We start from the raw sequence: 16,196 nt of genomic DNA on the forward strand, positions 1-16,196 counted from the left end.
CTCATGACCTCATAGGCTTAGCCTTATAGCCTGATACACTCATACTCTAACAAAGTTAACTAGTGGATATTTTGTATTTTTTTCTATAATACGTGAGAGGGTTACGTATCATTTCATTAAAAAGAAAAAAGTTTGAAACAAACAAGTTCGCATGCCAAAAACACAAAGAAGGAACACAAAACAATAGAGCTCCAAAGGAGGCCCAAAAAGGTATGAAAATGGACTACAAAACTTAGGCCCTATTTAGATGGTGGAGAAAAATTTTTTTGAGTGTCACATCGAATGTGTCAGAAGGATGTCGAGAAGGGTTTTTAGAAACTAATAAAAAAACAAATTACATAGCTCGTCAGAAAACTGCAAGACAAATCTATTAAGTATAATTAATCTATCATTAGTATATGTGGGTTACTGTAGCATTTAAGGCTAATCGTGAAGTAATTAGGCTTAAAAAAATCGTCTCGCGATTTTCAACCAAACTGTGTAATTAGTTTATTTTTTTATCTACATTTAATGTTCCATGCATTTGTCCAAAAAATTCGATGGGATGGATGAAAAATTTTTAGGGGAGTAACTAAACAGGGCCTTAGGCCTTGTTTAGTTCACCCTGAAAACCAAAAAGTTTTCAAGATTCCCCGTCACATCGAATCTTGTGGCATATGTATGAAACATTAAATGTAGACGAAAACAAAAACTAATTACACGGTTTAGCTGTAAATCACGAGACGAATATTTTGATCCTAGTCAGTCCATGATTGGATAATATTTGTCATAAACAAACGAAAATGCTACAGTACCGAAAACTTTTCACTTTTCGGAAGTAAATAAGGCCTTAGGCCTTGTTTAGTTCACAAAATTTTGGTTTTTTGGCTACGGTAGCATTTTCGTTTTTATTTGACAAACATTGTTCAATCATGGAGTAACTAGGCTCAAAAGATTCATCTCACAAATTTCAGGTAAACTGTGTAATTAGTTTATATTTTTCTCTTTATTTAATGCTCAATGTATGCGACCAAAGATTCGATGTGACGGAGAATCTTGAAAAATTTTGCTATAGGTTGTTACTCTCTCGCAGAATACATTCCAGGTTTTTTTTTGCTCCAGCTAACATCCAGCGCTCCGCTTCGTCTTTATGGTCTGCAGGATGTCCGTTACTGTGGAGCGGCTTCTTGAAGACAGCGGTCATTTTGCTCCTCTAGATTTGCCATGAGACCAGAGCGAACAGCGAGTCGAACCCTTTGGGTGCCTTTCCTTGGTAGGACCGAGCGTTGCATGGCCGGAAGGGGATGGCCAAGTGCTGAACCACTGATGGATACCGTGTACTGGAGTAGTATTACAGTAGAATTGTCCAAAACTATGAGCTATAATAAAGCATGCATGTGGACCGCCGGCCACGGAGGACTGGAGGAGGAACCGTATCCAGGTATCCTCGACAAGTCGACTCCAAGAGCCTGTCGGCAGATCTGCGCGGCCCCATGCGGGACTCTACTAGAACGGTCGATTTTGAGCGTCTGCCGATTGAGTTGCGCCTTGTTTAAAGGTCTTGTTTAGTTCAAAAACTTTTGGAAAATCAATACTGTATCACTTTTGTTTATATTTGACAAATATTATCCTACCATAGACTAACTAGACTTAAAAGATTCGTATCGTCAATTTCGACTAAACTGTGCAGTTAGTTTTTATTTTCATCTATATTTAATACTCAATGCATGCGTCTAAAGATTTGATGTGACGAAGAATCTGAAAAATTTTGCAAAATTTTTTAGGAACTAAGGATTTGCAAAAATTTTCAGATTCCCCGTCACATCGAATCTTTAGACGTATGCATGGAATATTAAATATAGCCGAAAATAAAAACTAATTGCACAGTTTAATTGGAATTGACGAGACGAATCTTTTGAGCCTAGTTAGTCTATGATTGGACAATATTTGTCAAATACAAACGAAAGTGCTACAGTGTCGATTTCTCAAAAAAATTTAGAACTAAACGGCGTGCCTTAGACCAGGGGTCGAAATTTTTTTGAATGTCACAATGTTTAGTAGGGTGTTGTAAGGAGTATTTAAATACTAATAAAAAAGATAATTACATAACTCGTCTGAAAACAGCGAGATGAATTTATTAAGCATATTAATTTATCATTAGCACATGTAGGTTACTATAGCACTTAAGACTAATCATAGACTAACTAGATTTAAAAGATTCGTCTCTGATTTCCAACTAAAATGTGTAATTTTTTTATCTATATTTAATACTCTATACATGTGTCTAAATATTCAATGTGATTGATGAAAGCTTTTTTTTTTAAACTAGGCTTTCCTTCCATTAATCAACAGCTAACAAATCGTTAGCAACCATTACAGCGACACTTTCAGGTAAGGAGGCCGATATCAACCCCTCTCCCTCAGTGCAAAAATGACCCAGACGCTCATGAGCGACACCATTACATACTCTCTTAACAAAGACACATTGGAAGCTAGAGAAATTTAGGGCATGTACAACTCACAGACAAGAGGTTGTCTGTAAGTTTTTAGAATCTGACAAACAGACAGTTCGTACAATAGGCTGTCTATTTGATTGTCTGCAAGCTATTAATGATTTCATGGATCTATGATCAAGTATAAATATAATTCCTATATAGTATTTTGTGGCTAGCTAATCACATAAATGTGGCAGAACCTCCTGAATCAAGTGGCCCACATACACCCATCGTTGTCTCAAAGACTTCCGATCGGCGTGTACGAGTTCCAAGTGACTCAAGAAGTCTGTCGGGTGTCCTCGGGAAACCCGAATCATCCACGTTACATTCTTTTCAGGAATTCCCTCATCAAGCATCACAGTATTACAACATTTCATAGATAAGAGAAATCAGAGTAAAAGCGGAAAGATTACATAACATAGATTGAAACTTAAGTTCAACGGTTACAAACCATAAATATTTAGTACATAAAAGGTTCGGAACTTATTATTACATAAACCATAGATCACACAACAAGTTTTACTTGCCCAAGGTCACACATCAGATTCCTCGTCATCACTTTCCTCCACAAGAGTAAAGTAACAACGACCATCAAAAGGATTATCAAAAGGTTCACCTGTAACAGGGGTTAATAAACCCTGAGTACAAAAGTACTCAACAAGACTTAACCGACTATAAAAGAGATGAAGACTCAGGTATGCAGGCCATAGGGATTCAAGGTAAAACTTTAACAAGATCAAAGTATTTCTTTTGCATAAAAGCTTACTAAGAGTAAAACTTACTTTCCAAGTTTTAACTCAAGGTCATTATTTATGACTAACCAAAACTATTATCAAACTTGCATAAGCATACCACATCTTCCTTATACCAAAGATTCACTTATTACTACGATGATGGTACAAGGATTGAGGCTCCATATCCGAGGAAACACGGCGATTCGAATCGATTAAACCCAGCTGGGGATTCAGTACCACACGACATATGTAGAACTTAATCTTGCATATGTTAACCTGTTTCTATAGATCCTCCCATACAAGAACGGGTCCAGCGTCACCCGAGAGTACAGTACACCACCATCCTACAGCCAATCTAGATGTTTCCCGGTCATCTCAGATTCGTAAGGTGGGTACACGCTACTCTCGCCATCTTTCCACTCCCAGTACGCGGTTAGCCGTTCTCAAGTATCGGAATAGCTATAGGTAAGGCTTACCACCGCATGTGGGTTGTACTCAAAGATCTCAATCACAACAGGCCAACAACGGTACAGTCCTTAATCGACACAGTTGGAGACACTACTTTAAAACTCCATTCTTAAAGCAAGTCCACCGACCGGTCTCAAGTTAAACATCATTAACCATAAAAGTATTCCACAACAACCCTTCAAACTTTCTCATTTGAAAATCTATCTAATAAGCATGGCTAAGCATACTACGTATTTTCATAAAACAGGTATCAAGGTTAATATTGAAATCATCAAGGTAGATAATGCAGCAAAATAGGATCCACTCAACTCCTGTTCACCTAATGCATCATATTAACTCAAGTGATATAAATAACTTTATGAAAATACAAGGATAGGGTTTAATGTCCGGGGCTTGCCTTGACCGGAAGGGAAGTTCGGCAACTCAGCAAAACCCGAAGGATCCACAAACTCGGAAGCAACCCACTGAGGATCAGATTCTTCCGGAGCGTATTCTATACGTAAAAGTGCATATGCATGATTATGATACACTCATGGCATGATAAAGACAGGTTACATGTTCTTGGATGATAACAACAAAATATGATTATCTCGAGTACAATTTACCTTCATGATAAAGAAATAAACTAATCTAGCTATCAAAGCATGGATTATTACTAAACCAATTTTATCATCTTTATCAAACAAGATTGTGAAGCTATCATACCACAAAGAGTATTTATACGAAATAAACCATAACCAGGGGGCATATCATGCTAAGTAACCACTGGTTGCCAATCAATCCAAAACATCACACAAAGCCTAAAGGAATAATTATTTCTATTTCTTTTATAATTATTTTAAATAGCTTTATTAAGAAATAGATCATACTTAATCAAACAGAGCTGAAATTATTCCTGAAGCTAGATAACAGTAACACAAGTTCACATATTAAATTTCATGATTTTTTTTGGATATACCAATAAATTATTAAAATTCATAGAAGGCTTATCTATTAATAAACAGAGGCAATTTATGTATACAAGAAAATTACCAGAAAATAAAACCTAACATTTTTCTTATGCTCTATCCAGTTTATGGAAGCTATACAAAAATTTTCACAATTTTTGAACCAGCACATGATTTAATACATAAAATCAAACATCAATCACTTTTGAACAAAAAGGAAAAAGAAAAAGAAAACAGCGCAGTGAAAAGGCCTGGAAACTGGGCCGCAGACCGGCCCACATCCGCACTTCCGGCCCGCATCCGCTCTGCGCGCGCGCCCTCTCTCAGCGGGACACTGACAGGTAGACCCCGCCTGTCAGTTCCATCCCCTACACGCGCGGCGGCTCGGCCGCGACTCCGGCGGCCGATAGCGAGGTCCTCGGCCTCCGCGCGCGCGCGCATCAGCTCCGCCTCACTTCCGCAGATCGATCTCTACCCCTCACTCGCGCTCTACCGCCCTCTGTCTATCGCAACCACGTCACCGGCGGACGGCCGCCATGGCCGACTATCGGCCGGCCATCAGGATACGATAGAGCGCAAGCCGACGGTCTAGCGAGCTTCCACAGGGGTTGGGGAGGGTGGTGCTCACGCTGCAAGGCTCGGGGAAGCAGCTGAAGGCACTGGCGACGGAAACAGTGTCGTCGGGCGGGAGCTCCGGCTCCGGCAAGCTTGTTCCGATGACCCTGCTCACACTCAAAGAGAGGGATCGAGCGCATAAGCAACCGAGGCACGGAAGGAACTTGAAACAGTCGCCAGCGGGGTGTGTTACTCACTGGAACACCGTGGCCACGCGAAGAACTCCGCGGCGGCGGTCTCGGCCGGAGCTGGAGAAGAGGGAGGAGCTCTGGCGTTTGAGGGGGTTATGGAGTGAGCTTGGGGTTGCGCTGGGTTCGCAAAGAAGTGGCGAACCTCGTGGACAGCTTCAAGAGGGTTGAAAGGAACCAAGCACGGCGAATTTCAAGGAGAAGCTCGTCGGGTTTCCTTCGGCCGTGGATAGCAAAACGACCGGCGTCGTCCACGTCGGTGCGCAAAAAGGAGAACAGAGCGAGCCCAGGGCGTCCACGTCGCCTGGCGACCCTGGCAGCAAGCAGCTGCGTGCCCTCCCGCACGCAGGCGGCGCTGCGCGGGCGGTGGCCGCGCTTGGACAGAGCACCGAGGTCCACATCGACCACTGTTGCCGACCCTATCCTTCCCCCTTTTTGTCTTTTGTGAAAAATCGGCCAAAGTTTGAACTAAAGTCAAATTTTCACCAAAACAAAAGTGGTGCAAAAATTTGTGAGCTACAAAACATCTTTTGGTGGCCAGAGCTAATTCTGAGTGGAAATTAGCTAAATTTGCCAAACAGTTTTGAAATTCAAACTCAATTCAAAGAAAATCAAAATTTTAAATTGGGGCAAATCAGAAATTCTAAAATTACTTTTGATTTTGCATAACAACTTGAAAAACTCCCAACATGAAAGTTGTTCAACTTTTCAAGCCCTACAACTTTCATGTTGACCATTTTTCAAAATTCCAAACAGATTCTGAATTGGAGATTTAAGTTTGAAAAGGGGACACTTTCCGGAAATCTGTAATTTCAGAATTACTTTGAATTTTGTACTGAAACTTTAAAAACTCAAAACACCAAAGTTGTACATCTTGACAAGATCTACAACTTTGATTTTGAACTCAACTGCAAATTTTGCTTGGTTTTTGAATTGCACAAAAGGGGTCAAATCTAGGGTTTCGAAAACTAGGGTTCCCCCCCCTAAGCTTTTCGAAAAACTTTCACCCATGGTTTTTAAACTCCAAAACAAGCATCTATACATAAAATAAACATACTTTAATTCTTAAGCACACTCAACCAAATTTAAACTTATTTTAAGTTAATGCATCAGGGTTTACTTAACAATAAACTATGCAATGCTCATGATGACATGGCATGTTTTAGTTCGCTTAACACGAGAGTGTTACAATAAACCAATATTTAACTCACGCTAGCAAAAAAAACGCTCATACTAGTTCATCAGTTGCTGATTGCACGATATTCAGAAAATGACTGCATAATGCACAATAACTGAGAACTTGGATCCATAAATTTCATTACTTAAACAGAATAAGCCAGATAGGTTTGAACTTGTATCTTGTGAAGTATTTGAATAGCCTGTGCATACACAGGAGACAGGTTCACACCCAAAAGACATATAACAGCACTAGCCCGAGCATACCAAGGCAACAGGACAAGCAAAAGACTGGTCACAAGCAAAATCATCATGCCATCAGCTGATTACTAACAAAACTAGCAAAATCATCCTTATAGTGTCCAGAAATTCACCATGGGTTCCTTCTTTAACTTTTTCCCTGCTAGTTCTGTACACACCAATCAACAAATTAGTAGTAGTAGAACAAGTTAACTGAACGAGTGAACAAAGCTGCTCATGTAAATAATATAAGATTTTCACAGTTCAGTAACACTTTGGAGACTTCTCAGATCACACAAAACTAAAAGTTTAGAACTAGCACAAACTGAAAGCAGTATCTGAAAACAGATAGTAACAAGCACCAATAACTGAAACTTGCCTAACAATAGCAGTTGCATACAGCAACTCAGAAAGCATTACCACTTGCAGATAGTAACAGGCACGAAAAAACAGCAAGCTCACATAAACCAAAATTCAGAAACATGCAGTAATCTCTTTCAAAGCAGCAAAAACTTCAGATCTGTTTTCATAAGGAAAAAAAACATGCAGTAATCTACTGATAATCAAAGCCATGTGATAACCAAAATTCAGAAACAACTACCGATAGGGAAGCCGTGGCTAGTGAAGCCGCTGATAGGGAACGAGTCTCCATGCTGGATGCAGCCATGAATGAGGATGATGCTGATGCTTCGCCATTGCCGCCGCTGATGGGGAAAAGAGGTGCGCCGGATCCGCGGCCAAAGGGGAGGCCGGGTGCCGAGCCGGATCTGCCTCCAACGGGGAAGAGGCCCGCTGCCTTGCAAAATCTATTCCCACGCGCCCTCAACTCCCTCCGCACGCGCGCCCTCAACTAGATCGTCTCGCTCGTCGACTCCACCATACAACGCGACTCTAGAGAGACGAGGGATTCTTGGACCACGAGCCACGCTCGTCGTCTCGCGAAACGACTGAGTGAGCTCGTCTGCTCAGAAACGAGGTCCTTTTTGTAAAATATACTGCATACAGACAGAGTTTACTGACCCGTTGTACTTGCCCTTGGCCTAGAACAGACTTTAATTTCATCTACCAAAAAACCGAGCGCTGAGGCTCTGTAATCATTAGTCATCAAAGCTTTCACAACTTTTTGAGCGCCAGTTTCCAGAATAACCCGATCTATGCCCAGACTGGCAGCTTCCTGCAGGCCTTGTAGGCATGCTATCAATTCTGCTTGGAATGCACCCAGCAGATTATCAATCTTCCCTCTCCCAACTGAGATGACATCACCAACATCATCGCGAATGATAAATCCCTAGCTTCCAGATTTCTGCTCCGAGAGATAGGAGCCGTCGCGGTTCAGCTTCAACACATCTTCAGGTGGCTTGGTCCATCTTTCTCTGCCCTGGCCACGAGTCGCTTGAACTCTTGACACTGGCTCCTTGGCAAGTAAACTCGAGTATTCATGGACATAAAGCTCCACACCTCGAGCTATGGCCTCAGCACTACGGCGTCGCCCTTCCTCTCTGATGGCGTTTGTCTCCGTCTAGATGAACCAGAGGATCGGAACTAAACAATGTTAGAAATTTAGACATTTTACTGTTTGATTTAATCTAGAAAATTACGCATAATATTGTGGTGGCATATATGTGTACGTGTGCAATTTTATCACTACTCAGATTAGAGACAAACATTGCAAATACTACTGCAACAACAGCAGACATACTGAAAACGAAAAACAATCGTTTAAGATTGTACCCAGAGGAGGGACCAGTGCCGAAGGCACCGGCGGCTCCATTCGCACTAGTCGACATAGTGCGTTGCTCGAAGTAGCGGACCACAGTCGGTGCAGAAAGATGTTCGCAGTGCAGTCCCGCGAACGTCCACCAGGAAGAAGACGAAGTAGTCGAGTCTCGATGCAAGGCGTAGTGTTCTCGCAGGAATGGAAGGAGTGGGTGCGTATGGTATATATAGGCCTCAGGAGGAAACATCTGATTGATGACCATTAATTCTCATTTAATTGTCATAAACCGAGTCAATCAATTAGCAATTAATTGTCATTAATTACACAACGGTCAGATCCCGTTTTTCCTCCCTTTCCTTATTGGTCTGGTCCTCGTGTGCCGAGCCGACGGCGGCGCGCGTGTGGCACCTCTTCATCCTCCCTCAACTTCTCCATAGGGGCTAACAAAGGCCACCTATTTAAGTTGAGTTAACACATGGTCAATCATCAATATGGTACTAAACCATTTTCATTATAGCATTAATTATGGGCCCTTGAATTAATCATCAAATATAAATATGGGCTAATGGCCCATTATATTCAACAAACAAGGCGTGCTAGCGCTAGGAAAAAACATCGATTTTGAGCGTCGGCCCTGGGCGATGACCGATGATCGAGCGTCCCAAGCCACGCCGTGAAAACAAACCGGTAGAGTGGAAATGCGAAATCGTGAAGCGCAGTCACGGTCCCGATGGCTGTGATCACCAAGTGCAGCTGTGCAGGGGCGAGGGCGAATTCTGGGCGCGGACAAGCAAGCCCCACGTCGCGTCGGTTTCCCTTTCACACGCCCTGCGCCGCGACTGCGATCGCGGGCTCGTGGGTGCGCGCGCCGCGGCTGGACGACAACGACGGCCGCCAGGACACTGTCCAGTGACCGACCAAGACGCAACACAAGTGCGCTCTTGCTGCGGTACGGTGCAAACTGCAAACACGTGATGAGACGCTCTCTTCCGCGCTGCCTCGAGCACGCCGGCGATGTGCAAGCTACAGACCGCGTTCATCAGGCGATCGATCAGATCGACTGCTCGCGCCGAGAGCCGTCTGTGACTCTGGTGCGGTGTCCAGTCCCAATCGCCGTAATGGCGTGCTGCATTTCAGACAGCGGCCTGTAGTTGGACCGGCACGACATGCAGTAGTCAGTCTCCCACTCAAGTCAGGTCAATGGTCACGCTCGCGCACTGCAGGGAGAGTGGCTGCAGCAATCCGATGCATAGATGATATGGTACTGTTTGATTCGTGGGATCAAATTGGATTGCATTGTGCACTTGGACCGAATATATTTTAATTTGAGACGTGTTTAGTTGAGGGGCCATATGAATTCAGATAGGTTCATCTTTTTTTTTTCCGATTCAGATAGGTTCATCCTGCTAATTGCTAGTACTCCCTCCATCTCAAATTGTAAGTCATTCCAACAATCTTGGAGAGTCAAAATTTTCTAAATTTGACTAAACTTATATGATAAAATAATTATTATTATGATACAAACTAAGTATCATTAGTTTCTTCCTTAATTATATTTTTATAGTATACTCACTTTACGTTACAAATTTTAGTATTTTTCTCTATAATTTTGGTCAAACATGAAAATGCTTTGACTTTCCAAGATTTTTGAAATAACTTACAATTTGGAATGGAGGGAGTATGATATATCCCTCTTATACGTGGTTGAGTCACTCACTGCCGGGGAAGAGAACAAAGCATGCTGTAACTGTGATACATACAACTGAATGCGCCTCACGATTGTTATACCTAATCGTCTCCAATCTCATAACAAGATTCAGACACACACATAAATAAACAGGAAAAAAGGAAAAAAAAAAAGAAAAGATGTACGAACTAGTAGAAGAATTTCAGTGAGCAGAACCAGGCCGGAAAAAGGAAAGAAAATGGGGGATGTATAGAAGCACAAAAAAACACCGGTCGGCGGCCGGGCAGGACAGCCTCAAGCAGTCTTGTAGCTGACCACGGAGAACTTGGCCGCGGGGCCGCCCTGGATGTACACGATGGTGAGCTGCTCGCCGGCGGCGAGGCTGGTGAGCCACGCGGGGAGCTCGTACGTGTCCTTCTCCTTGGCGGTGGCGGCCGACACGCCGTAGATGGGGCCCGACAGCCCCTTGACGTGCAGCTTCAGGTACGTTATGGGGTGCCCGCACGTGTTCTTCGCCGTCACCACGTGCCGGTAGTACTCCACCCCGTTCGTCGTCCACGAGTTGCTCACCGTGTGCACGAACTCCAGCGGAGACCCTGCAGAAATGGAGAGTCAGCTCGAATTAACCTGCATCGTCCAAGCTAGTGCGATTGCAGCTGGAATTGAACTTCAGTTTTTACCCTTCGATGGCGACGAATCATGTGGCGGCGAGTAAGAAGGCACTGGGCGGTTGTTATCTGCAATCAATCACACAGCGACATCCATGGTTCAGTGACGACTGGAGGACGATAGGGATAGATCGGTGCGACAAGAACGTGTGCAATGGTTACCGGAGGCGTCGGCCGGCTCGGAGGCGAGGCGAGCGAAGACGCCGCAGATGGGCGCGTTCCCGGCGAGGGTGGGCTCGGCCTGCTGGTAGTTGCAGCGGTCGTCGACGAAGCCGTCGTTAGCGTCGGGCCCGCCGACGACGGCGCCCTGGAGGACGTTGGGGTCGGCGCCCTTGCTGTTGAAGAACCTGTCGAAGCCGTCCATGCACCCGACCACAGACCCCATGGCGTGGACGGACGGGATAGAGGCGCCGCGGTGGTGCACGTGCGTCGGGAAGTAGCTGCCGTAGCCGACCATGTAGCTCATGCCCCGGGGGTTCTTGCCCAGGACGTAGTCCGCCTGGGACCGGGCGAACCGGACCATCTCGCCGGGCTTCACCTCGCCGTCGGGGCACCTGAGCGCGCCGCGCGACGCCGAGAGGTAGTCGGCGTAGACGGTGAGGAGGAAGCTGGCGGAGCTGACGTACTGCATGTTGTTCCACTCGTCCACGTGCAGGAGCCCGCCCGGGGTGAGCTTCATGTTGTGCCCGCCGTTCTTCTGCAGGCACGCGCACAGGAAGAACTCCGCCTTCGCCTGGTACTGCCGCAGCGTGTCGGCGTACTCGCCGCCGCCGCCGCCGTGGGCGAGGACCGCCTTGGAGAGGAGCACCTGCAGGCCGGCGTACTTGTTGTCCCAGGAGAACTCGAGCATGGACATGCCGATCCCGCCGAAATCCTCCGCGTTCCGGGACACGTACTGCAGGTACTTCTCGTCGCCGGTCGCCTCGTGTAGCCACGCCGCCGCCCAGAGCAGCTCGTCCTGAACAATTCGTTCATTGGTTCGTGATGAGTTGTTTGTCAGATTAGGCCCCGAACTAATTGTTCGATTCACAAGAATGTAATTGTCCTACCTCGTAGCCAGAACCGGAAGGATAGAACTTCTTGGCGCTCAGCAGGGAGTCATCGTATCTGCCTCTGAACGTGTCGGCAAACGTGAAGAGCTGTCCATGTCAAACAACAGAAGGTTTCAGTGGAACGAACTGAAAATTCAGTACTCTGAATATTCATTCATTAGTGTATAACAGATGCATTCCGGCAGATTTACCTGCTTTGCGTGCACCAGGAGGAGGTCGGCGTACATGGAGTCGTAGGGGCGGAAGGCCTTGGACGCGGCGGCAAGCGCGGCGGCCGTCTCGGCGGCGACCTCGGACCCCGGGTGGTTCGTGTCGATCTTGAACGCCGTCCGCGGCGTCGACATGTCCTCGGCGCGCTCCCAGCAGAGGTGGTCGCTGTCCCCGTCGCCCACCTGCAGATCAGCACCGTTTGAGCTCCGCAGGCCGGACTGGGCCGGGAATCTCCATTGGGCCTATATGTGACGTGCGTACCTGGACCCAGAGGACGTTGGGCTCGGTATGGGCCTTCACGAAGTAGTTGGTGCCCCAGCGGATGGCATCGAGCGCGCGCTGGTGGTTGTTGGCGGCCACCATCTCCTTCTCGAACTCCAGCACCCCCCACGCCAGCATCGTCACCGCGTACGCCATGGGGAACCCGAACTTGACGTGGTCGCCGGAGTCGTAGTACCCGCCCACCAAGTCCACCTGCATGCATGCAACGCAACGGTCGGTCGTCGTCATCAGCTCCGACGATGGACGATCCAAGCATGCACGTACACGTGTCGGCGGTTCTGCCGGCGAGAGAGATCGATCGGATCGGATCGGAAGTGCGTACCCCCTGGGAGAAGCCGTCGGTGAGGGCGGAGTCGCCGCGCCAGTGGACGCGGCGGTCGGCGGGGAGCTTCCCGGACCGCTGCGCCTCAAAGAACTGCAGGCACTTGTCGAACGCGCCGGCGTAGTCGAACGGCGCCGACGAGGCGGACGCCGCCGCCGCGGCGAGGAGGAGGAACGACGCGGCTACCGCCAAGGTGGCCGGCGTCTTGGTCGCCGTCGTCATCAACCGCGCCATGCTGCTGGCTCGACCTCAAGGTAATAACGCCGTCGTCGTCGTCTGCGGCAGTGGCTGGAAGAGCCCGGCGCGGCGATGACGAGTTTTATAAGATGCGCGTGAGTTGTTTGGATCGAAGCCGCGGTCGACCGGCGACATGGTAGTGCACGCACGCACGTTCGGTACGTGGTCGTGGTGCCAGGCACGTCGGGAGGGACGACGATAGGGGGCGGTCGTCTCGTCGTGTGGGAGGCAGCCCCCGGCCCTCTGCCGGGGTTTGAGCCATGCACGTCTCGGGGAATGTGCGAAATGGCCTGGGGTCATCCGTGTCAGCGACCAAGTTGTTGTGTCGGCCGCGAATCCGCGATAATAAGACAGTATCAAGAGACACCATTAGCAAGCACGGACAATAATTCAACCCAACTAACTGTGATCTGAGAATGTCTGACCTTGAATACTACTTGATCCTACCTAATGCCATTTTTTCTAAACGTGCAGCTGAAGTTCCGACCATGTTTTTGGTTTGAGGTCAGAAGACGTGGCACCACGCCATGGTACTCTTTTTTTTTCATTAAACCCAATTAAGTCAACCAGTATCTATACACACACATATATTTTTGTACGTGCTATATGTATTATGCAATGCAAGAGCTGAGACTTTTTGCTATCCATATATTGTTTCAACTACATGTAGCATGATAATTAAGTTAATAGACATAATCATTTGGTAGATTTGAGATGTGTGTCCCATTCCATACTCATGAGTCATGACTTCTAAAACGTTTGCATGGCTCATACTCAGTATGTCATCACTGACCATTATATTGTACTATGTTGGGTACCACATTATCATTGTATCAGTGTCAGTGTCTCACAACAGTCCACAGCCAACATGCCAATGTTTATATTACGAAAGAAATAAAGGTGTCACGTTACCACCTGATTCGCACAGCACCATACGGCACAAATAGTAGGTTTCCATCTACCTTAAGCCCACACAACAATGGTTAGGAATGAAGATACATTATCCTGTGTAGGGCCTATGAGTAAGAGTAAATGGCCAACCAGGCAAGATGAAGGGAAAAACACCTCCTTAAGATCACAGCGCGGTAGTGCTTCACTGGGCCGTGAACTCGTCAGGCATGGGCTAAGCTACAGCCCACAATCAGGCACGAAGCCAGCGTGGGGCTAGGGGGCTGAAATTTCTAGTGTTTTTCTTCTAATTTTAGACATAAATTTATAAAGTAGGGTGGGTTGAGAACTTTATTTTTTAGATATATTTTATGAATTATATTTTTAATCTAAGACTACTTTAAACTAATATATTTTTTTTATTACGAGGGATAATAGTAGAGTTAAATTGATGTAGAATTTTTGTTCAGCCCCCCCTAAATTTTTTTCTGGCTTCGTCCCTGCCCACAATTGCGATGTTTAAAGATGAAGTGATGTGTACTTGTGGTAACAAAAGAAAAGTTCTTCTAACAAAAAAAAGGTAACAAAAGAATTTTTTGTTCCTAGTACATTATATAAAAAATACTGAATTCAAACCTCTCACTCAGTTTCTTAAAACTATTATCAATATGAAATATCAAAAAATGTCATGGATAATTAATTTTTTTTGTGTTTTTTGGGATCGTGCATTCACACATATTTCATTAAGCAGGAGAGCAAACAACAAGTTCGAAATGGAAAAAAATATTTTTGTGTTGCAATGTTGATGTTTTTTTTTTGAAAACTTGATCAAAGTCCAGAAGTTTTATGTATGAATTATAATTTGCAATGAGTAATGAAGTGAGTAGCTTTAAATATTTGCTTTTGTTTTCCGCTCGGATGTGGATGGCTTAGATGTTTTTTCTGTAATTTTGTGCAACGAGATGTGAACTTGATTTGTTGTCTCAGGAATTCAGGTTGGCCGGTCGCTTGCCATTGGTCTCGGTTATTATAGTGTCCCCGATATAGTAGCTAGAGGAGAGCCGAGAAGGAGGGGGAATCTCCCCTAAGATCTTGTTTAGATGTCCATATATTTACCTTGATTTATGTGTGTTAGAGTGATATGATGTAGAATTTAAATTAAATTTCACACCAAATGTATCCAGGCCAAGTGGTTTGGTGTAAGTTTCAATACACGTAGATCGATATGGTTTTTTCAGACAAGTTAAGCGGCTAAGACTATTTCTAACAGTTGTCACCCAAAATATAAGACCGATTTGTCCTTTAGGTAGCGCTACAAGTAAAAGGTTCTATATTTATTTTTGAGTAAAATACACCGGCGGCCCTTTAAGTTGTCCTCCTGTGCCACTTTGGTCCATGAACTTGCAAACGCGAAAAAGAGGCCCCTAAACTTGTCAGCATGTGCCACTTTGGTCCACGAACTTGCAAACGCGAAAAAGTGCCCCCTGAACTTGTCAACGTGTGCCACTTTGGTCCATGAACATGCAAATACGAAAATAATACCGGCTGCATGGCACTGTTCTGCCACGTGGCCGCCTCTGGTAGGCCATGTATGACACCGTTTATGGTGCTGACGTCAGCAATGATGTAAGCACTTCTTTTTTAATTTACGAAATTGATATATTTTTTTTCGTAGCGTCAAATATATTAAATAATATATCAATTCGTTGCATTTATTAATTAAAAGAGATAATTTTAAAACAAGCAAAAAATATTCGTTTTCTAGGTTTCATATTTTTCCTAGACAGAGTACACATGAAGAGACTACACAAAACATTTCATGAATTTAGCATTTCATTAATAATTAGTTATGAAATAAATAAATATTTGTTGACGCGTTGAAAGATCCTTTACACGTTTATGGACCAAAGTGGCACAGGCCGGCAAGTTCAGGGGCCACTGTTTTGCGTTTGCAAGTTCATGGACCAAAGTGGCACAGCCGGACAAGTTCAGGGGTCACTTTTTTGGGTTTGCAAGTTCATGGACCAAAATGGCACATGCTGACAAGTTAAAGGGCCGCGAGTGTATTTTACTCTTTATTTTTAGTCTTTTCCAACAAAAAGACTTAAAAAGACAACACTCTCTGCAAATGAGTCTCGAGGAGAGAGAATATATAAATTTAGGTTATGTCTTTTCTAATACCTAAAACAAGTCTTGTGCATGGATACACTGTTGGTGATCTATTTTGGATTTGGGTTAAAAAAATGGATTTGCATCGCTGCAATCTCAAAGCTGGGCCATCGCAGATGACG

The 16,196-nt window shown here is 45.0% G+C and overlaps 1 protein-coding gene across 1 annotated transcript; it reads right to left on the reverse strand.

The window, feature by feature from the left end:
• On the reverse strand, positions 10,236–13,079 carry LOC8085858 (endoglucanase 13). Its single transcript, XM_002448718.2, has 7 exons — positions 12,781–13,079; positions 12,438–12,650; positions 12,158–12,358; positions 11,964–12,053; positions 11,077–11,872; positions 10,927–10,983; positions 10,236–10,842 (listed from the first exon to the last, which is right to left on the reverse strand). The coding sequence occupies exons 1-7, from the start codon at positions 13,012–13,014 to the stop codon at positions 10,541–10,543; spliced, it is 1,893 nt and encodes a 630-aa protein (XP_002448763.1). The 5' UTR covers positions 13,015–13,079; the 3' UTR covers positions 10,236–10,540.

This window comes from Sorghum bicolor, chromosome 6, assembly GCF_000003195.3.
Source record: "Sorghum bicolor cultivar BTx623 chromosome 6, Sorghum_bicolor_NCBIv3, whole genome shotgun sequence".
NCBI classification, from domain to species: domain Eukaryota; kingdom Viridiplantae; phylum Streptophyta; class Magnoliopsida; order Poales; family Poaceae; genus Sorghum; species Sorghum bicolor.